Source organism: Myxine glutinosa, chromosome 14 (assembly GCF_964187855.1).
Source record: "Myxine glutinosa chromosome 14, kmMyxGlut1.1, whole genome shotgun sequence".
Classification (NCBI taxonomy): Eukaryota; Metazoa; Chordata; class Myxini; order Myxiniformes; family Myxinidae; genus Myxine; species Myxine glutinosa.
In genome coordinates, this window is record NC_136274.1 from 84,766,279 (window position 1) to 84,790,266 (window position 23,988).

The 23,988-nt window shown below is 43.9% G+C and overlaps 1 protein-coding gene across 1 annotated transcript in view; it reads left to right on the top strand.

Annotated features, from left to right (window-relative positions):
• LOC137439289 (cell adhesion molecule DSCAM) overlaps nt 1–23,988 on the top strand; it is a 214,620-nt gene that overhangs the window by 123,176 nt on the left and 67,456 nt on the right. The window contains exons 11-20 of the mRNA XM_078768014.1: nt 823–942; nt 8,662–8,838; nt 10,930–11,129; nt 13,621–13,717; nt 16,313–16,441; nt 19,766–19,933; nt 20,074–20,144; nt 20,446–20,692; nt 21,996–22,142; nt 22,607–22,762. Coding sequence (XP_078624140.1) covers nt 823–942; nt 8,662–8,838; nt 10,930–11,129; nt 13,621–13,717; nt 16,313–16,441; nt 19,766–19,933; nt 20,074–20,144; nt 20,446–20,692; nt 21,996–22,142; nt 22,607–22,762 — 1,512 coding nt within the window. The remainder of the gene's footprint in view (nt 1–822; nt 943–8,661; nt 8,839–10,929; nt 11,130–13,620; nt 13,718–16,312; nt 16,442–19,765; nt 19,934–20,073; nt 20,145–20,445; nt 20,693–21,995; nt 22,143–22,606; nt 22,763–23,988) is intronic.

Consider the following 23,988-nt stretch of genomic DNA (forward strand, 5'->3'; position numbering starts at 1 on the left):
GCTAATTGAGTACCAGTTCACTGGTAATTCCCTGTTTGTCGTTAAAGGCGGCAAAAAGGGTTGGCGTCAGGAAGGGCATCCGGCCGTAAAACATTGCTTCAAAAAGGGGACCGAAAAACAACAACAACCACGGTTCCCGAAAAAGGCCAACCCCCGCTTGCGGGGAAAAATGGCCTCTAAAGGTGGTTTTTTTTTTTTTATAGACATGGGTTATTCTTCACAATTCCACGCATAGTTTCCCTGTTAATGCCTGGAGCTCTTGAGACTTCCTTCTTGCTGACTTATTTGGCCTCTGTGGTACTGCTTCTCTCAGTCTTTCAATTGTTTCTTCAGTTCTTACTGAATACCTCTGCAGTGACCTTTTTGCATCTGCTACGTGGCCAGGTGTCCTGTGTGCTTTAACATCGCACAATATTGAATTCCGTGTGGGACGTGTTCGCAAACTAAACTTTGCCTGAAACTGTCTTTGATCGACAGTAATCGTGAAGTGATTGGCAAAATAAAGCTCCACAACGACGGCTCTGTGTTCCATGTAACATTTGTCCATTTTTGGATTTGATGGTTGAGTTCAATTTTCCAAAGTTTTTTTTTGTTACTTCACGTCACCTGACAAAAAAAACAAAACCAGATATTTATCATAAAGAGTTGTTCATGATTAAATTGTCTTCATGAATTAATTGTCACCCCGTACATTACCTCATGTATGTGCGTCGACCGAGTGCAGTAAATAAACCTGTAATTTTATCTACGTCAGGCATGATTTAGTTATTGATGCTCTTTTCATTTGTATATTAACCTCATGTGCCCTTTTCTTGTTTATAGTGCCACCTCGTTTTGTGGTTCAGCCCAACGACCAAGACGGTATTTTTGGTCGGAGCCTTGTCCTGAATTGTTCGGCAGAGGGGGAACCCACTCCTCAAATCATCTGGAAATACTCCAAGGGTACACAGTGAGTGTGTGTATGTGTGTGTGCGTGTGTGTGTGTGTGTGTGTGTGTGTGTGTGTGTGTGTGTGTGTGTGTGTGTGTGTGTGCGCACGCGCGTTTCTTGACAAGGTAATGCTGTAGCTAACGCAGATATCCTGGCTTTTGGAGGTGGCCATTCTGTGTTATCCAATGGAGAACATTTTTCCAAATCCAAAGTGCATTAATGTGAGATTTGCAATGGCAAAACTCATCCTATATTTTCCACAAACAATATAATTAATTGTACAGTAACGGCTAGATCTTACAAGTTAAAATAACCCTGAAAATCTCAAATTTGCCTCAAAATATTGTGTCCCAAACCCATCTCTCTCTGTTCCCACTTTACCCAGTCGAACCCAACTGCTCCTGGACTCTGTGTCCTTCTCTCCTGACAAGTTGGGGAAGTTTTTGTCAAACCTCGACTCTGATTCTGCAACTAGACCAGACGGCATCAGGCCACGGGTCCTAAAATCCTGCTCTTCCGCTCTATCTCACCCTCTCTCTGTTCTTTTCACCCTCTCTTTTGCTCAAGGTCATCTGCCAGAATCTTGGAAATCAGCAAACATCACCGCTTTTCACAAAAAGGTGCAAAAACAGATCCTTGCAACTCCAGACCAATCAGCCTGCTCCCAATTATCAGCAAAGTCATGGAATCCATCATTGCTTCGGATATCAAATCCTTCCTCTTCTCCAATGGCTTGATCTCTGATCATCAATTTGAATTCAGACCAGGTCATTCTACTCTGGACATGTTGCTTCTGCTGTCTCAACAATGGATGGAGGTCCTCAATGCCAAACAGGAAATCAGAACTGTCTCCCTTGACATATCGCGTGCCTTCGATACGGTCTGGCACCCCGCTCTGCTCACCAAACTCTCCTCCTATGATATCCATGGAAATCTCCACGCATGGCTTGCGGACTTCCTCTCCGGTCGCAGTCAAAGTGTGGCCCTGAATGGGTTTCTCTCATCGCCCCTGCCTGTTCTGGGCCCTGTGCTTTTTGTGGTCTTCATCAATGATCTCTCCGACTCTGGAAAATCCTCTCTATCTCTTTGCTGATGACTCCACTCTCTGCCGCTCCATTCCTCATCCCTCAGATCGGCAGTCTGCAGCCTCCTCACTCTCTGCAGACCTGGACAAAATCACAGACTGGTCAAACAAGTGGAACATGTCTTTCAATCCTGACAAATTTCACACTCTTACTATGTCTCTCTGAAAATACAGACTGCAAAACCCTCCCATCTACTTTCTCAACAATCTTCTCCAAGAAGTTCTGTCGCTCAAGCTTTTGGGTCTCACTATCTGCCATGATCTTTCTTGGGAAAACCACATTTCCAAGCTGGCCTCCAAAGCCAGTCGCCGACTGGGCATCCTCCGTCGTGCGAAGTCCTTCCTTGGCACACCTGAGCTCCTCACCACATACAAGGCTTTCATCCGCAGCTCAATGGAATACTGTTCCCCCCTCTGGGCCGGTGCTCCTGCCTCACACCTAGCTCGGCTTCACGCTGTTGAAACCAAAGCTTTCAGAATCATTGGAATCTCCTGCGATGAAGCTAACTCCGAGGGCCTTTCACTCACTCACCGCAGGCAGGTTGGTGGTCTTTCTGTCTTCTACCAACTCCTCTCTGGCCTTGCTCCCCCAGCTCTCTCTGTGCTCTGTCCCCCAAATATTCCTACAGGTCGCACAAGATCTGCCAGCAACCGTCTTATGGTTAAAATGGCAAAATCTAGGCTCTCTGCTCACCTTCACTCTTTCATTCCCCTTTTCTCCCGCCTCTGGAACAAACTCCCCCACTCCCTTCAATCCCACTCATCCCTCCAGGTCTTTAAAACAGCTGTTCACCACCATCTCTTATCTTCCCCCATCCAAAACCTTGATCTTTTCTACCTCCGCTAATTCACCCCAGAGACACTTTTTCGAAGTTCCAACTTGTTTCCTGGAAGTCCTTGCAGTGTCCATATGTTTTATACCTCTCCCACCTCCCCCCAAGCCCTCTCCCTCCCACAGTTTTATCGATGTCCCTGCTCTCAAATGTTGTGTTTGTGTCCTTCCCCCTCTCTCCCCATCTTGTCTACCGCTCCCCTTATTTTGTGTTTTATGTGTCGGTTTGTGTCGGTTTGACTCTTTGTGTGATTAATGTTGGCTCTTTCACGAGCCTCGATCTTGTATGCAAAAAAAAAAAAAATACAAAAAATAATAATAATAAATTACATGTAAAACCTCAAATATGGTTTACCTATTGAACTATAGCAAATGTGCGATGCAATATGTTGGTGAAACAATGCAGAGATGTAATGTAAGAATGAATGCACACAGGAGCAGCATGAAAAACCCAGATAAAACTGCTGGTTGTCCACTGCTTACCCATCATTTTTCTTCTGGATATCTATCTATAATTCCAGTAATCTCTGTACGTACGTTTGTCTGTGACCGCTGTTTCTCGACAACCACGGGTCCGATATACTTGAAACTTGCCAGGTATATTGCTGGGGACCCGAGGATGTGCCTTTTCAAGGTTTTAAATTAATCGGAGAAGTACTTACCGAGCTATGTCCAAAAAACGCTTCAACCAATCAGAGAGCAGCGAGCTATCACGTGTGCCGAACGTGGCGATCAGACTCTGCCTCGGACGGCACATTTGACAGCGTATTCATTTATTTCACGTTGGAAAACTATGTTGCCGTTAAATTATGTTTTAAAACGAATTCAAACTGCGATTAAATTAAAACGATTCATCGGAACTGCGATTTGCGAACTTCCGGACAGTGAAGACTTCACTTCCGGCAGCCAATCACAGAACGCTTTGTTGCGTAGGCGTGGCCGATGTGAGACGAGCGGAGCTGAGCGCGTTACGAGCTGACCGCCATTACGGTTCGTAATTCGTTTTCTTATGCGCATTATTTTTCCCAATTCAGTCAGAGCGAAGGGCGGAAGCGAAGAGCGTTGTTTTTTTTGTTTACGGGCGTACGGGCGGGGTAGAGCGTACGGGTAGCGTTTTTTTTTTTTTTGGCAAGGAACGGGCACCCACGTACGGGCAATGCCCTAGTTGTATAAATGCGAGCTTCAGTGTTCAGGTTATAGGCTAGGCGAGGCCGCCTCGGCCGGGCTGGGCCCATTTCGCGATAAATCTTCTTCTTCTTTCAAAAATCTCTTGAAGTACAACTTATGCACTTAATAGGAATATCTGACCGATTGCAACACATGCTTTCAAAATTCTCTCTCGAGGTTTCCCGACAGAAGAAAGAACAAGGAATCGTTGAGCACGAACTGATACTGGGCTCGCGTCAGACCCATGTACAGAAGATTAAATTCATTCAAAAAGAACCCGGAAAACGCCGGGTGCATTCAGCTAGTAAATTATAATACAATAAACTTATGAGATCATGAAAAGCAACTTTCAGGACCACGTTTTACAGTTTAAACTCCGTGCTTCGTGTCAATGTGTCATGTTGATGTTTACAAACTCCTTCCCATCCGAATTCACCTCTTTTCTAATTACTATTTCTATCTCCTCGCACAGATGTCCGTGAAGTTGGCACCCTTTACCCTTTACCCTTTACCCTTTACCCTTTACCCTTTACCCGATTCAAAGTTAGGGTTGTACCATTACAAAAATTGGGGGTGTTGTGAATTTCTTTGTACAAAAGGCAGATGCGAATGCGTAAATAGGGTAAATTATGGACTATGGTAATCCGATAATGGTTCGAATCCTGTAAAGGCCTGAGAAACATAATGTAAGAAGCGAATCGGGCAATGGTTCAAATCCAGTAATGGACTCCATCGGGTAAAATAAAATCGAATCCGGTAAACGTTTGAATCTGTTGATGGTTCGAATCCGGTAAACGTTTGAATCGGTTAATGGTTCGAATCCGGTAAACGTTTGAATCTGGAAATGGTTCGAATCCGGTAAACGTTTGAATCTGGAAATGGTTCGAATCCGGTAAACGTTTGAATCTGTAAATGGTTCGAATCCGGTAAACGTTTGAATCGGTTAAAGGTTCGAATCCGGTAAACGTTTCAATCGGTTAATGGTTCGAATCTGGTAAACGTTTCAATCGGTTAATGGTTCGAATCCGGTAAATGTTTGAATCTGTTAATGGTTTGAGTCAGGTAATTTTAAACAATCCGGAGACGCGTGATGAGTTGTTGATTTAAAAAGAAAAGTTCGAATCAATAATCCGATGGTAATTTTAAACAATCCAGAGACACGTGAAGAGCTGTTGATTTGAAAAGAAAAGGTCGAATCAATAAACCGATGGTAATTTTAAACAATCCGGAGACACATGATGAGTTGTTGATTCGAAAAGAAAAGGTCGAATCAATAATCCGATGGTAATTTTAAACAATCCGGAGACCCGTGAAGAGTTGTTGATTTGAAAAGAAAAGTTCGAATCAATAATCCGATGGTAATTTTAAACAATCCGGAGACACGTGAAGAGTTGTTGATTTGAAAAGAAAAGGTCGAATCAATAATCCGAAGGTAATTTTAAACAATCCGGAGACACATGAAGAGTTGTTGATTTGAAAAGAAAAGGTCGAATCAATAATCCGATGGTAATTTTAAACAATCCGGAGACCCGTGAAGAATTGTTGATTTGAAAAGAAAAGTTCGAATCAATAATCCGATGGTAATTTTAAACAATCCGGGGACACGTGAAGAGTTGTTGATTTGAAAAGAAAAGGTCGAATCAATAATCCGAAGGTAATTTTAAACAATCCGGAGACACGTGAAGAGTTGTTGATTTGAAAAGAAAAGGTCGAATCAATAATCTGAAGGTAATTTTAAACAATCCAGAGACACGTGAAGAGCTGTTGATTTGAAAAGAAAAGTTCGAATCAATAAACCGATGGTAATTTTAAACAATCCGGAGACGCATGAAGAGTTATTGATTTGAAAAGAAAAGGTCGAATCAATAATCCGAAGGTAATTTTAAACATTCCGGAGACGCGTGAAGAGTTGTTGATTTGAAAAGAAAAGGTCGAATCAATAAACCGATGGTAATTTTAAACAATCCGGAGACGCGTGAAGAGTTGTTGATTTGAAAAGAAAAGGTCGAATCAATAAACCGATGGTAATTTTAAACAATCCGGAGACGCGTGAAGAGTTGTTGATTTGAAAAGAAAAGTTTGAATCAATAATCCGAAGGTAATTTTAAACAATCCAGAAACGCTTGAAGAGTTGTTGATTTGAAAAGAAAAGCTTGAATGAATAATCCGAAAGTAATTTTAAACAATCCAGAGACGCATGAAGAGCTGTTGATTTTAAAAGAAAGTTTGAATCAATAATCCGAAAATAATTTTAAACAATCCGGAGACGTGTGAAGTGTTGTTGATTTGAAAAGAAAAGTTCTAATCAATAATCCGAAAGTAATTTTAAACAATCCGGAGACGCGTGAAGAGTTGTTGATTTGAAAAGAAAAGTTCTAATCAATAATCCGAAAGTAATTTTAAACAATCCGGAGACGCGTGAAGAGCTGTTGATTTGAAAATAAAAGTTCTATTCAATAATCCGAAGGTAATTTTAAACAATCCGGAGACGCGTGAAGACTTCCTGGCGGACTTCCTCTCTCGTCGTAGTCAACGTGTGGCCCTGAATGGGTTTCTCTCATCTCCCTGTTCAGGCTGGAGTTCCCCAAGGCAGTGTTCTGGGCCCTGTGCTTTTTCTGGTCTTCATCAATGGTCCCTCTGACTTTCTGGAAAATCCTCTATCTCTTTGCTGATGACTCCACTCTCTGCCGCTCCAGTCCTCATCCCTCAGATCGGCTGGTGCTCCTGCCTCACACCTAGCTCGTCTTCACGCTGTTGAAACCAAAGCGTTCAGAATCATTGGAATCTTCCGCGATGAAGCTAACTCCAAGGGCCTTTCACTCACTCACCGCAGGCAGGTTGGTGGTCTTTCCGTCTTCTACCGACTCCTCTCTGGCCTTGCCCCCCCAGCTCTCTCTGGGCTCTGTCCCCCAAATATTCCTACAGGTCGCACAAGATCTGCCTGCAACCCTCTTATGGTTAAACTGCCAAAATCAAGACTTTCTGCTCACCTTCACTCCTTCATTCCCCTTTTCTCCCGCCTCTGGAACAAACTCCCTCACTCTCTTCAATCCCACTCCACCCTCCAGGTCTTTAAAACAGCTGTTCACCATCATCTCTTATCTTCCCCCATCCAAAACCTTGATCTTTTCTACCCCCGCTAATTTCACCCCAAATCCACTTTTTTGAAATACCAACTTCTGTCCTGGAAGTCCTTGGTGTCCTTGTGTATTATACTTCTCCCGCCCCCCCCCTTCCCACGCCCCCTCCCCCCAAGCCCTCTCCCTCCCACACATCTCCCTGCTCTCAAATGTTGTGTTTGTGTGCTTCCCCTTCTCTCCCCATCTTGTCTTCCGCTCCCTCTTTTTATATATTTTGTTTGTCTGGTTGATTTGTTTGTGAAGTAAATGTTAGCTCTTTCACGAGCCTCGATTCAGTGTACAAAAAAAACCAAAAAAAAAAAAAAGTTGTTGATATGAAAAGAAAAGTTTGAATCGATGATCCGAAGGTAATTTTAAACAATCCGGAGACGCGTGAAGAGTTGTTGATTTGAAAAGAAAAGTTCAACTTTAAATAATCTGAAGGTGATTGTTTAAAACAGCTTCAAACACAATGTTATTGTTCCAAAGCAAATGATAATATTGTATTTGTATGTAAAACATTCCACATTCAAACATTTGGAAGAATTGGGTTTAGAGAGGGGAATTTCAAAGACCTATAAAATAAGTAGCGATAATAAAATTGATACAACACCAAATAAATCACTCAAAAGCAAGAAGACTGTTAGTTCCAGATAAACAACATAAAATACCATTCATTTACTGGATCCCAAAAATGCACAATATCCCTTGTAAGATGAGGTTCATCATCGCAAGTAGAGACTGTAGTTTGAAACTTTTGTCAGGTAGTATGCAGGGGCGATGAAACGAATCTATAAATGCTTAAAAAACTACCAGGATTTCTTTATATCAGAATAAAATTTCGCCTTTTCATGGATCATTGATAATTCCAAACTGGTAATCGACAGTGTCCACAACATTAATAACAAGGGTTAGGCTAAATGTTAATATCAACTTTTGATTTTTCCACATTATACACAAACATTCCACATGACAAGCTAGTAACCGCATTGGACAGAGCGGTAGATAAAGCATTTGCAGGAGGTAATAATGTATACATTAAAGTCTATCAAAAGAGAGCACACTGTTTTGTAAAGGAAAATCAATATTCATGCAGTTTTTCAAAAAAATAAACTGAAAGTATTAGAGCACCTGCCTCATCCTGTGGTGAGGAAGCCCATCTGAAACAAATTGCCTCCTCTTTCTGGAAGGATAACGCGACCGAATGCAATCTCAGTGCATTCCACAATGCCTGCAACAAGTGTTCGTTTACTCTCAGGAGAGCCAGAAAACAACATCTGTACAACCTCAACATTGAAATTTCAAACTTGTTTCCCTCCTCTAAAACCTGGTGGTGCCTCATTAAGAATGTCTCTGAAGTATGCTCCCCTTCCATCCCTTCCTTTCTTCAAATGTCACCACAGCTAACTCCACTCATGAGAAGGCCGAATGCCTCAATTATGTGTTTGCTTCTAAATCTTGTGTCCACAACCCCTCACTCTCGGTGGTAGGGCCGAATCAAGGTTATTTATTACCTGTTTGTTTTCACAGGTAATGGAAACCCAAGATTTGAGGAGGTGACGAGTGTAAGGGGACGTTTTAAACCCCTTGCCAATGGATCTTTGCTCATTCGCCATGTCATTGAAGAAGATGCTGGACATTATCTCTGCCAGGCCTCAAATGGAGTGGTGACTGATATCAGCAAAAGTTTGCACCTGTCTGTAAAAAGTACCTATTTTGCACAACACAACACTCCTAAAACGACTTCATTCTTCCTCCTTCATTTTCTTAATGTCTTACTTTTTCCACCTTTCACAGTCCCTTCCGGCCCGGTGGCTGACTGTGGAACCTGCAAAACATCTGTTAAAGAGGGGTGGGGAGGGGGGGGATCTGACTTGCTGGCGTGGTGGGGGTGAGAATAGGAAGAGGGGTGGGGAGAGGAACAGACTTATGACCTTTGGTGGGGAGAGGAACAGACTTATGACCTTTGGTGGGGAGAGGAACAGACTTATGACCTTTGGTGGGGAGAGGAACAGACTTATGACCTTTGGTGGGGAGAGGAACAGACTTATGACCTTTGGTGGGGAGAGGAACAGACTTATGACCTTTGGTGGGGAGGGTTGGTCTTGCCCTGGTGCCAAAGGTGTACTCGCTGACCGTTTCTTGCTTGGGATGACTTAACCTATTTAGGGTAAGACTGCATCCACCACTGCCTTGTGGTGGCGCTTTTATTGCAAAAGGCTATGGGTACCATGAAATGGGGTGAATAGGGACAGCAAGGTGAATAGGGACACAAACTGAAAAAAAGTTCGGAAACTTTTTTCGCTGAAAATTTATAACCATACTGATTTGTTGATATTTGGGTTGAAAGTGTTCTCTTGTTTTTTAAAAAAGCAACGTATAGTCCCTATTAACCCCATATATGGGTTAAATAGGAATAAATAGGATTTTTATGGCTGTCCCTATTCACCCCGTTTTACGGGTGAATAGGGACAGTCACTAATACAAAAAAATAATAATCAAGAAAAAAGGACAGTTTGGAGAAACTTTTTATCCCATATTTTTTTTCATTGGCACCGTGGTTTATATTATGGGTGCATGTTATGTGCATCCATCTGAGCTATCAATTTAGCAATACGTTGGAAACTCAGGATTGTTTCTTGATTATTATTTTTGTATTAGTGACTGTCCCTGTTCACCCGTAAAACGGGGTGACTAGGGACAGCCATAAAAATCCTATTTATTCCTATTTAACCCATATATGGGGTTGATAGGGACTATAAGTTGCTTTTTAAAAAATCAAGAGAACACTTTCAACCCAAATATCAACAAATCAGTATGGTTATCAATTTTCAGCGTAAAAAGTTTCTGAACTTTTTTTTCAGTTTGTGTCCCTATTCACCTTGCTGTCCCTATTCCCCCCATTTCACGGTACCACACTCGACAGAAAAGTGACACACCACTGTCTTGTAGTTCGTCTTTTCAGCTGAAGGTTAAGGTTCTACCCTGAAAGAGGTGGTTGGTGTTTAGAACGGCATCCGACCATAAAACCTTGCTTCAATCTTTATTTTTTTCTGATGGCAGTAATGAGTGGCTGGGGTCCAGCCTGTAGTATCCTGGTGGGCAGGTCCACCTGCCTGCGTCAAGCAGAAAGGTGGACAAACCAGGGGAAATGAACTTGATTAGCATGGTAATTATTGTAATGGCAAACAGCCGGATGCTGTTCATCGGGCCCTGGCATAGTCGAGGTAGTTTCGGAGTTGGAACAGATAATGTGGGGAGAATGTGTGAGAAGGCAGGAAGTGGTGGAAATGTTAAAAAGGAGAAAGGTAGGTATATGTTGTGTGCAGGAAATGAGACGGAGAGGTTAAGAGGTGAGGATATGGTGTGCTAGTTGCAGGAAAGTTTATGCAGAAAGGTTTGGAAATGTCGAGATGCAGTGGTAGAATCATGACATTGAAGCTGATAGTTTGGGAAAAGTTGATGAATGAAGTGTCAGCTTTTGTACCAAAGGTAAACTTAGGTGAGGAGGAAAGAAAGAAAATTGGAGGAAGGATTGGAGGATGTTGTGCAAAACAGATGTTTCTGACAAGTAAATAATAGATGGGAGACTCAAATGGACGTGTAGGAGAAATGACAGGTGGACTTGAGGGAGTGCATGGGGTTTTTGGGTATGTAGAAAGCAATACAGCAGGTGGATGTATATTATAAAGGGCAGAAACAATGGTTTTGTGTGTGTGTGTACTTAATACATAGATGTTTTAGGAAGAGCACAGAACATTTACATGATCCTCCTCTTTGCTGCCTTTTCTTCCTCAGTCCCTGCACTGGTAACGTCTCAGGCAAATGCGACGGTGGCAACGAGAGGGCAGCCGAGCAGCCTTCAATGCTCAGCACGAGGGCAGAGGCCCATTCTCGTGCACTGGGAAAAGGACGAGGCGGTCATCACACCGGAGCAGGCCTATCGCTACACAGTCAGTCAGAGAGATACCGGCTCGGAAATAATCTCCAGCCTCAAGGCATGGAATTCGCACACTAGAAACCTTCCTTTACAAACTCAAAGCTCGTATTCACAAATAACTCTCATTGATCTGCCTTGAGATCTCTCAATCCATGGTGTTCGCTAGATCTCTCACATCTCTCGATCCATGGTGTTCACTGGCTCTCTGAGATCTCTCGATCCATGGTGTTCACTGGCTCTTTGAGATCTCTTGATCCATGGTGTTCACTGGCTCTCTGAGATCTCTCGATCCATGGTGTTAACTGGCTCTCTGAGATCTCTCGATCCATGGTGGCACTGGCTCTCTGAGATCTCTCGATCCATGGTGTTAACTGGCTCTCTGACATCTCTCGATCCATGGTGGCACTGGCTCTCTGAGATCTCTCGATCCATGGTGTTCACTGGCTCTTTGAGATCTCTTGATCCATGGTGACACTGGCTCTCTGAGATCTCTCGATCCATGGTGTTAACTGGCTCTCTGAGATCTCTCGATCCATGGTGGCACTGGCTCTCTGAGATCTCTCGATCCATGGTGTTCACTCGCTCTCTGAGATCTCTCGATCCATGGTGTTCACTGGCTCTCTGAGATCTCTCGATCCATGGTGGCACTGGCTCTCCAAGATCTCTCGATCCATGGTGACACTGGCTCTCTGAGATCTCTCGATCCATGGTGTCCACTGGTTCTCTGAGATCTCTCGATCCATGGTGTTCACTCGCTCTCTGAGATATCTCGATCCATGGCGTTCACCAGCTCTCTGAGATCTTTCGATCCATGGTGTTCACCAGCTCTTTGAGATATCTCGATCCATGGTGTTCACCAGCTCTCTGAGATCTCTCGATCCATGGTGTTCACTAGCTCTCAGATCTCTCGATCCATGGTGTTCACTAGCTCTTTGAGATCTCTCGATCCATAGTGTTAACTGGCTCTCTGAGATCTCTCGATCGATGGCGTTCACCAGCTCTCTGAGATCTTTCGATCCATGGTGTTCACCAGCTCTTTGAGATATCTTGATCCATGGTGTTCACCAGCTCTCTGAGATCTCTCGATCCATGGTGTTCACCAGCTCTTTGAGATCTCTCGATCCATGGTGTTCACTAGCTCTCTGAGATCTCTCGATCCATGGTGTTCACTGGCTCTCTGAGATCTCTCGATCCATGGTGTTCACCAGCTCTTTGAGATCTCTCGATCCATGGTGGCACTGGCTCTCCAAGATCTCTCGATCCATGGTGACACTGGCTCTCTGAGATCTCTCGATCCATGGTGTTCACTGGTTCTCTGAGATCTCTCGATCCATGGTGTTCACCAGCTCTCTGAGATCTTTCGATCCATGGTGTTCACCAGCTCTTTGAGATATCTCGATCCATGGTGTTCACCAGCTCTCTGAGATCTCTCGATCCATGGTGTTCACTAGCTCTCTGAGATCTCTCGATCCATGGTGTTCACTGGCTCTTTGAGATCTCTCGATCCATGGTGTTCACTAGCTCTTTGAGATCTCTCGATCCATGGTGTTCACTAGCTCTTTGAGATCTCTCGATCCATGGTGTTCACTGGTTCTCTGATATCTCTCGATCCATGGTGTTCACTGGCTCTCTGATATCTCTCGATCCATGGTGTTCTCACTGGCTCTTTGAGATCTCTCGATCCATGGTGTTCACTAGCTCTCCGAGATCTCTCGATCCACGGTGTTCACTAGCTTTTTGAGATCTCTCGATCCATAGTGTTAACTGGCTCTCTGAGATCTCTCGATCCATGGTGTTCACCAGCTCTTTGAGATCTCTCGATCCATGGTGTTCACCTGCTCTTTGAGATATCTCGATCCATGGTGTTCACCAGCTCTCTGAGATCTCTCGATCCATGGTGTTCACTAGCTCTCTGAGATCTCTCGATCCATGGTGTTCACTGGCTCTCTGAGATCTCTCGATCCATTGTGTTCACCAGCTCTTTGAGATTTCTCGATCCATGGTGTTCACCAGCTCTTTGAGATCTCTCGATCCATGGTGTTCACCAGCTCTTTGAGATCTCTCGATCCATGGTGTTCACCAGCTCTCTGAGATCTCTCGATCCATGGTGTTCACTAGCTCTCTGAGATCTCTCGATCCATGGTGTTTACCAGCTCTTTGAGATCTCTCGATCCATAGTGTTAACTGGCTCTCTCTGTGGGATCTTCTTTCTGAAGTTATTTTAGATCCAACGGAAGTTAATGTTTTTCCATCAACCAAAGTTTCATCATAAAAGCAGCTTTGTCCCAATTGTACATGGATTACGGGCAATATCACAAAGGTCGTCATCTATTTAACTTCAAACTTTGCTCTTTTGCACTAAACGGTTCGATTTGAAATGAAAGGGTTGATTGTTTTTGTGGTCTTGCCTATAATGAACATTGTACAATTGGGAGTAGGCTTCACACAAAACTGAGTTTGATCGTCATTTTCCGCCCGCATGACCGGTGCAAACACCGGCCGAATGTGCCACCCCGAGTCCGAGTGACCCTGTACTTTGTGATCCACAGATCTCTCATACCGTCAGAGGAGATTCTGGGTTCTTCACCTGCCATGCTATTAACTCGTACGGTGAAGATCGAGGCATCATGGAGCTCACAGTGCAAGGTACAAAGCCCATTGCTTTTATCCATATCCAGGCCAAACGATTTATGGCCTAAAGTGAGTTGTGAGGGAATACTTAAACTCCACTTTGAGATGACTCAGCCATATTGAAACAAAACTTGTTGTTCCTAAATAAAACCTCTTCAGTGTACATTACAGTTTTGGAGATGAAGGACATGATATCACCAGTAATTAGATGCCTTGGGTAGATGTCTTGTGTGTGGCTCCAACAACAACAACAACAACAACAACAACAACAACAACAACAACAACAGGCATTTTAAGGCCATTCTCCCTGCTAGGGCGGGGGTTAGCCTTGCGGGCCCCATGACAATCTTCTCCATCTTGCCCTATTTTCTGTGTGGCCTTATCATCATTTGTGTTTGGCTCCCACAGTCCCACATTCTAAAATCACCAGTTGGAATACCCATCCACTACCGATGTCTGTTTTAGCCTTTTCTCTTCATACTTAAAAAGAGTAATTATATAAACAAGGTATTCCATAGGTTTTTATTGTCATCATAAAAATACCTTAAAATCACCGAGGCTGGTTACTTCAAGCCCGAAGATAACAAAGGTGTAACTTTGCCGAATGCGACATTTCTGCTCAGGGAAGTGAATTGGAAATGGAGGCGCTCCCTTAATACTGTAACCGATTAGGTCTCCCTATCCTCCCCATCGGGCGAAGCGAGACTGCTGGAGACGAACTCCCAAGACGCAGTGCGAAGCGGTAACGATTCATTCACATGTCGGCATGGAGGGTTCAGCATGCGCATTCAATTTTAAGGAGAATTTGGTTCCGCTGGAGAGCGACTTCATGGCTCAAAATCCGCAGCGAGAACTCTTCAAAACGCAACAGATTAAAAAAAGTAATAACCGGGATGGGGACACAGGAAGGAGTCCATGAATAAAGACAACAATATGAAGACCCTCCCACATGATCCACTCGACCTAATGGTTAGGGTGGTGGGCTTGGGATCCTAAGGTCCTAAGTTCGAATCCCGTTCAGCTGTTGAATTAATACCAGGTGGGCTTGCAAGCAGGGGCCATGTGGCTCATGCTGTAACTGGAATCTTGCAAGCAGGGGCCACGTGGCTCATGCTGCAACTGGAATCTTGCAAGCAGGGGCCACGTGGCTCATGCTGCAACTGGAATCTTGCAAGCAGGGGCCACGTGGCTCATGCTGCACTGGAATCTTGCAAGCAGGGGCCACGTGGCTCATGCTGTAACTGGAATCTTGCAAGCAGGGGCCACGTGGCTCATGCTGCAACTGGAATCTTGCAAGCAGGGGCCACGTGGCTCATGCTGCAACTGGAATCTTGCAAGCAGGGGCCACGTGGCTCATGCTGCAACTGGAATCTTGCAAGCAGGGGCCACGTGGCTCATGCTGCAACTGGAATCTTGCAAGCAGGGGCCACGTGGCTCATACTGTAACTGGAATATTGCAAACAGGGGCCACGTGGCTCATGCTGCAACTGGAATCTTGCAAGCAGGGGCCACGTGGCTCATGCTGCACTGGAATCTTGCAAGCAGGGGCCACGTGGCTCATGCTGTAACTGGAATCTTGCAAGCAGGGGCCACGTGGCTCATGCTGCAACTGCAATCTTGCAAGCAGGGGCCACGTGGCTCATGCTGCAACTGGATTTTGCAAGCAGGGGCCACGTGGCTCATGCTGCACTGGAATCTTGCAAGCAGGGGCCACGTGGCTCATGCTGTAACTGGAATCTTGCAAGCAGGGGCCACGTGACTCATGCTGCAACTGGAATCTTGCAAGCAGGGGCCACGTGGCTCATGCTGCAACTGGATTTTGCAAGCAGGGGCCACGTGGCTCATGCTGCACTGGAATCTTGCAAGCAGGGGCCACGTGGCTCATGCTGTAACTGGAATCTTGCAAGCAGGGGCCACGTGGCTCATGCTGCAACTGGAATCTTGCAAGCAGGGGCCACGTGGCTCATGCTGCAACTGGATTTTGCAAGCAGGGGCCACGTGGCTCATGCTGCACTGGAATCTTGCAAGCAGGGGCCACGTGGCTCATGCTGTAACTGGAATCTTGCAAGCAGGGGCCACGTGGCTCATGCTGCAACTGGAATCTTGCAAGCAGGGGCCACGTGGCTCATGCTGCAACTGGAATCTTGCAAGCAGGGGCTACGTGGCTCATGCTGCAACTGGAATCTTGCAAGCAGGGGCCACATGGCTCATGCTGCAACTGGAATCTTGCAAGCATGGGCCACGTGGCTCATGCTGCAACTGGAATCTTGCAAGCAGGGGCCACGTGGCTCATGCTGCAACTGGAATCTTGCAAGCAGGGGCCACGTGGCTCATGCTGCAACTGGAATCTTGCAAGCAGGGGCCACGTGGCTCATGCTGCAACTGGAATCTTGCAAGCAGGGGCCACGTGGCTCATGCTGCAACTGGAATCTTGCAAGCAGGGGCCACGTGGCTCATGCTGCAACTGGAATATTTATATAAAGTTTGGTGTGTCAGCATGAGTATAGAAGAATAAATAACTAACATGTTTTCCTGTTGTGTTTTCTTTTTCCACTTCCCTATGTAACATCTGGACTCCTCCACAAACCAACCTCCCACACTTGCGATCAGAGCCCCCAGACCCTCCGTCATTGGAGGTGCTCCATGTGGAGGACCGAAGTGTCACCTTGCGCTGGGCCAGTGGTTTTGATGGTAACAGTCCAATCACAGGCTTCGATGTTGAGTACAAGAACCAATCAGGTACCAAGAGGAATGGACATTAAGGAGAAGGGACAGGAAAGGAAACTTTTGGCATAAATTTCCAAAATAATAATTATATGACTGAAAACAATATGAATGGTGTCAAATTTTATAATGAAAAATTTCCCATAACTCCTTCATCCTGCTTTGTCGTTTACATCTCTTCAACAAAGTAAAAGCTATTGGTGGAGGTTGTACATCAGGATATATGAGTGCACTTGTATAGGACTACCCAATGTATAGGACTACCCAAGAGATAGTTCACTCTTGTTTTTTTTTTCTTGTTTTTTGTATACAGAGTCAAGGCTCGTGAAAGAGCTAACATTTATCAAACAAACAAATCAAACAAACAAGCAAACAAAGTATATAAAAAGGGGAGCGGTCGACAAGATGGGGAGAGAAGGGGAGGAAGCACACAAACACAACATTTGAGAGCAGGGACATCGGGAGATGTTTTTGGAGGGAGAGGGCCTGGAGGGGGGGGGGGGGGCAGGATAGGTATAAAACGCAAGGTCACCAAGGACTTCCAGGAAAGAAGTCAAAAGTCACCTCAAAAAAGTGGATTTGGGGTGAAATTAGCGGGGGTAGAAAAGATCAAGGTTTTGGATTGGGGAAGATAAGAGATGGTGGTGAACAGCCGTTTTAAAGACCTGGAGGGAGGAGTGGGATTGAAGAGAGTGAGGGAGTTTGTCCCAGAGGTGGGAGAAAAGAGGAATGGAAGAGTGAAGGTGAGCAGAGAGTCTTGATTTTGGCAGTTTAACCATAAGAGGGTTGCAGGCAGATCTTGTGCGACCTGCAGGAATATTTGGGGGACAGAGCCCAGAGAGAGCTGGGGGAGCAAGGCCGGAGAGGAGTCGGTAGAAGACGGAAAGACCACCAACCTGCCTGCGGCGATTAAGTGAAAGGCCCTCGGAGATAGCGTCATCGCGGGAGATTCCAATGATTCTGAATGGTTTGGTTTCAACAGCGTGAAGACGAGCTAGGTGTGAGGCAGGAGCACCAGCCCAGAGGGGAGAGCAGTACTCCATTGAGCTGCGGATGAAAGCCTTGTATGTGGTGAGGAGCTCAGGTGTGCCAAGGAAGGACTTCGCACGACGGAGGATGCCCAGTCGGTGACTGGCTTTGGAGGCCAGCTTGGAAATGTGGTTTTCCCAGGAAAGATCATGGCAGATAGTGAGACCCAAAAGCTTGAGTGACAGAACTTCTTGGAGAGGATTATTCAGAAAGTAGATGGGAGGGTTGTCCAGTCGGTCTTTTCGGAGAGACATCGTAAGAGTGTGAGATTTGTCAGGATTGAAAGACATGTTCCACTTGTTTGCCCAGTCTGTGATTTTGTCCAGGTCTGCAGAGAGTGAGGAGGCTGCAGACTGCCGATCTGAGGGATGAGGAATGGAGCGGCAGAGAGTGGAGTCATCAGCAAAGAGATAGAGAGGATTTTCAAGAGAGTCAGAGAGATCATTGATGAAGACCAGAAAAAGCACAGGGCCCAGAACACTGCCTTGGGGAACTCCAGCCTGAACAGGAAGAGGAGATGAGAGAAACCCATTCAGGGCCACACGTTGACTACGACTAGAGAGGAAGTCCGCCAGCCATGCGTGGAGATTTCCATGGATACCAAAGGAGGAGAGTTTGGTGAGCAGAGCGGGGTGCCAGACCGTATCGAAGGCACGTGATATGTCGAGGGAGACAGCTCTAATTTCCTGTTTGGTATTGAGGACCTCCATCCAATGTTGAGACAGAAGAAGCAGCATGTCCAGAGTAGAGTGACCTGGTCTGAAACCAAATTGATGATCAGAGATCAAGCCATTGGAGAAGAGGAAAGATTTCATTTCCGAAGCAATGATGGATTCCATGACTTTGCTGATAATTGGGAGAAGGCTGATTGGTCTGTAGTTGCTAGGATCTGTTTTTGCACGTTTTTTGTGCAAAGCGGTGATGTTGGCTGATTTCCAAGCAGATGGCAGTTGACCTTGAGCAAAAGAGAGGGTGAAGAGAACAGAGAGAGGGAGTGAAAGAGCGGAAGAACAGGATTTTAGGACCCGTGGGCTGATGCCGTCAGGTCCAGTTGCAGAATCAGTCGAGGGTTGACAGAAACTTTTCCACCTTGTCAGGAGGAAAGGACACGGAGTCCAGGAGCAGCTGAGTACGACTGGGTATGGTGGGTACAGAGAGGGATGGGTTTGGGACACAAGATTTAGAGGCAAACACAGAGTTGAGTCATTCAGCTTTTTCACGTGCGGAGTCAGCTGTGTAGCCGTTTGAGGTAAGGGAGGGTATGGAGGGGGAACAAACACCAGAAACAGATTTGACCAGATGCCACCAGGATTTGGAAGAGGGAGACAGATAAGAGAGTTCGGTCTTGAGAACGGAGAGATATTGTTTCCTGGCTCTCCTGAGGGTGGACACACACTTGTTTCGGGCTTTGTGAAAAGAAATGAGATATCCTTCCGTTGGATTTGCTTTCCACGAGACGAAAGCAAGTTGTTTCTGGGCAATAGCCTCACCACAAGATTCCATGTACCATGGACGGGAGGAAGGGTATGACAACTGAAGACGAGATGGGATAAATCTGTGCATGAGAGAGAGCAATTTACTTTGGAAGAATTCCCAGGATGAGTTGATGTCAGAGGTGGTAGAGATGGGAGACCAGTCCAGATGATTGATGGCTGCTTGAAGACCGTGCCAGTTGGCCTGAGTGAAATGCCAGACTCGTCGATGCTGAGCAGGCTCCCTGAGAATGGTCAGAGAGATGTCCACTTTAACAAGCACATGATCAGATGATCCGATTGGAGCAGAAGAAGAGCAGCAGACATTTTCAGGGAAGTTAATTCATAATTTCAGGAAGTTTCAGAAAATTTCAGAAAATTTTCTGAATTCTGAATTTTTCAGAAAATTTCAGTAATTTCAGGAAGTTTCAGGGAAGTTTTCAGAATCTTAAACCAATCACTCCATCTCATCTTTGCATTCCTAATTCCTCTTAAAGACTCACTCTCCCATCACCACCTCTCTTCCCCACAAATTCGGTGTACACACCCTTCATCCTTTGACTGTCGTTCTCCATACTTGCCTTTCCTAATCCTTATCACCCCTCCCCCTGTCTTGATATCCTTCCTTATTAGTTTCCCTCCCACCTCAACCTCCTCCTCACCTCCACCTTCTCCCACCCTCTGAACCTTCTTATCAATCCTCCAACCTAAAATTTCCTTTCCTTCCTCCTGGCTTACCCATACTTGTATGGATAGGTCCAAGAAGATATTTACTACTTTGTGATCTCATGGCCATAAAATGACCCAAGACGAGCTAAGGGTCTTGTGGTGTCTCCAGAGAGCTGGGAGTTGAAGCAAAGAACCAAAGATATCTCTGCAAGCATCTCAAAAGCCACCATCATTGGCTTACGCCCTGCCACGGCTTACTCATTCCATCTGCTCGCAAGAAACCGCGTCGGGCCTGGCTTGCCTAGCAATGAGTTACACATCAGCACTCGTGAAGCTGGTAAGGTGTCTTCCGGTCTGTTATCGTCATTTTCCTTCTCTTTAACAAAGTCTTCCCTGGTCTTCCTCCTCACAGATATTGACTAAATTGGTTTCTCTTTTTCAATGCTTCACCTTATGGTTTATAACATTCTCCTCCAGCACCTGATGGCCCTCCACTTGATGTTGTCCTCAAGCCTCTCTCCTCACAAATTATCAGAGTCTCATGGAAGGTAACGTATAGAACTTCCATCCATGCTGTCTCAGTTGTTACCTTGGTTACTTCTCCTCGAAGGCTTGATCTGTTAAAATAATTCACAATTTATAAATTTATAAATTTATAAATCACAACTATATGATTATGTAATGTTCTTACTTTTAACCATTTTCCCTTTTTATATCTCCAATTCTTCAGCAATATGATGTAGCGTCTTCTACCCTTATCCTGACATTCTACCTATACTCATTTGTACACCACTCACCCCACCTGTTATTCATGGTTCGGTACCTTTCTCTTTCATGTTCCATTTTCAGCCACCTCTGACACATCTCCGTAACGGCAAAATTCAGGGTTACCAGTTGGGATTTCGACGCACCGACAGTGCGCCAAACTTCAGCGTTCTGCGACGTGAGGCCGGACTACATCGTGCAGGAGGCCGAGAGAGCTGTGAGCTCGTCAAACTGCGCAGTTTCACACGATACACGGTCATGGTACAGGCGTTTAACCGTGCAGGGATTGGACCTGTATCACCCGAGACCTACGCAAGCACTTTGGAAGATGGTGAGTAGGTTTAAGACAAATTTCTCTTATCCTAATTCTCAACCTCTCACTTAAGTTACCCCACCCACTTTGCCCCTCCCCCCACCAACAATCTCCCTCCCCCAATTTCATTCCTTTTTGATCCCCGACCTCGTCACCATCCTCCCATCTTTTATTTTCTGAGTCTTTTGAAGTACTCTCTGTCTGGGAACTCTCGTGATCAACTCCTTCATTCACACCATGGTCCGCACACTATTGTGTCCCAGATTTTGTCCTCCATCCAACACATTTTTATCCAGCTTGGTACTACTAGTCAGGGTATTCACTATGTCAATAAATTATATTTCGTTCAAAATCATGGTAGATTAGCAAACCTATACATTTTTGGAAAGGTTATAGCATAAGGAAACTAAAAATCAATGTTTACATTTGGAGAGATACCTGTATGGCGGCCATTTTGGATTTTCAGAATGGCCACTGTAAAATACATATTTTGTTCTATTTCTGCCTTTAATTACCCTAAAAACTTTTTAAAATATACTAAACCTATATTTTCAGGGACAAGGAATCCAATGAAAGTATCAAATTAGTGCTATGGGGAATGGTAAGACACGAATCAAAGGTTTTGAATTGCAAAATACTGTTTATATTCGCGATAAGTTGCATAATCAAATACATGTTATCATTTTGTACAGGCAGTTAATAACATCAAAATGTGTCACAATAATTCATATCACCAAACATACACAGGCAGTCAGCAAAATCATATATACACATGCGGTCAGTATAACTTCACATCTACACAGGCAGTCAATGACAAAATATACACAGGCAGTCAATGGCATCAAACATACACGATTACAGAATATGCCATTTAGAGTTCGTCATCACTGTCCTGTGTGTCGTATCCGACAATATAGTCCGCATCGTTTTCACAGTCCGTTCCACACAAGCAAAGGTCGGTCAAATTGATTGGCAAATCGAATTGGTCGAATGGTCGATCGAATCGAATTCGATGAATCGAATCGAATCGAATCGATCGAATTGGTCGAATGGTCGAATGGTCGATCGAAGCGATTGGTCGAATGGTCGAATTGGTCGAATGGAATTGGTCGATTTGTCGAATTGGTCGAATCGAATTGGTCGGAATTGGCAAATGTAAACATTGATTTTCAGATTTTCCATGTAATAACGTTTCCAAAAATGTATAGGTTTGCTAATCTACCATGATTTTGAACGAAAAAACATCGTGAACCTGACTATACTTACTATGAAGGTGAAACACCACACATTCCTGTTTTCTGTTTTGCTTTTACCCCCACAGTGCCCAGTAAACCTCCACTGGATGTCCGGGTAGCTGCTATCTCTTCTACGGCTATAGTGACCTCTTGGAGTCCTCCGCCACGTGATGCTCATAACGGATTACTCCTTGGTTATCATATCCTCTACTTCCCTATGCTTCCAGACGGGGGTACAACACCTTTGTCTTTCTGCTTTTCTGGCTGTTTCATAGGTCCCATAGCTTTGTGGATAATCGTTTTTGTACCTCGGTTGTTTTCTTCCTTAGATCATTGTGTTGAGGTACCCAACAATACAATTCCATAGTGCAACATCTCTTCACATGGTGTTTCACTTGTCCTATGTATCAGCCATGCCAAATTGGGCTGCTTTCCATATCACTTATGTAACAGTAAAACTAAAAGTTTAATTGAAACAGTGAAGAGAACAAGAATGTAAAAAGAAAAAGAAAATATTTGAAGGAGATGGAGGGAAATGAAAGGAATCATTTGGGGTTTATGGGGGTGGGGGGGGGGGGGGATTATTGATGGGATGGAGAGCAGAATGTTCCATGTTAAGGCGGTTTTGCCCCTGAGTGTGCTATGTACTTGTAATGCCACACAAAGACCATCTTAAACGCGTAATCGGTGTGCACAGAGCCGGGAATGAGGCACAACCTCACTACCACCGACCTACGTGCTGAGCTTCGGGGACTCGACAAGTTCACAAACTACACCATCTGCGTGGCTGCTTACACGCGTGCTGGCATGGGGCAGCCCAGTGCTGCGAGCCTCGCGTGCACGCACGAAGATGGTTTGTCTGTCTTTTACACGTCTTCCGATATTTCTGGAAAAATAAGGATTTTAAACCCATTTAGTATAAACAATATAATGATATCCAATTTTTCTTCTGACAGTACACCTCTTTCCTTATTTGGCAATTAAGCCATAATCAAAGCATTGGCCTAACTTTTACAAATCGCTCACAAATGTACAATTTTGGTCTAAATCTTTAAAATATCCCTCACTACCCAAGGAACCCTTCCGTTATAAAGCATCAAATATCATTGATTATATCACAAGAAACATTACCCTTATAAACTATCAAATATCATTGATTATATCACAAGAATCATTACCCGTATAAACTATCAAATATCATTGATTATATCACAAGAAACATTACCCTTATAAACTATCAAATATCATTGATTATATCACAAGAATCATTACCCTTATAAACTAATATATATCATTGATTATATCACAAGAATCATTACCCTTATAAACTAATATATATCATTGATTATATCACAAGAAACATTACCCTTATAAACTAATAAATATCATTGATTATATCACAAGAAACATTACCCTTATAAACTAATATATATCATTGATTATATCACAAGAATCATTACCCTTATAAACTAATATATATCATTGATTATATCACAAGAAACATTACCCTTATAAACTAATAAATATCATTGATTATATCACAAGAATCATTACCCTTATAAACTAATATATATCATTGATTATATCACAAGAATCATTACCCGTATAAACTATCAAATATCATTGATTATATCACAAGAATCATTACCCGTATAAACTATCAAATATCATTGATTATATCACAAGAATCATTACCCGTATAAACTATCAAATATCATTGATTATATCACAAGAATCATTACCCGTATAAACTATCAAATATCATTGATTATATCACAAGAAACATTACCCGTATAAACTATCAAATATCATTGATTATATCACAAGAAACATTACCCTTATAAACTAATATATATCATTGATTATATCACAAGAATCATTACCCTTATAAACTAATATATATCATTGATTATATCACAAGAAACATTACCCTTATAAACTAATATATATCATTGATTATATCACAAGAATCATTACCCTTATAAACTAATATATATCATTGATTATATCACAAGAAACATTACCCTTATAAACTAATAAATATCATTGATTATATCACAAGAATCATTACCCTTATAA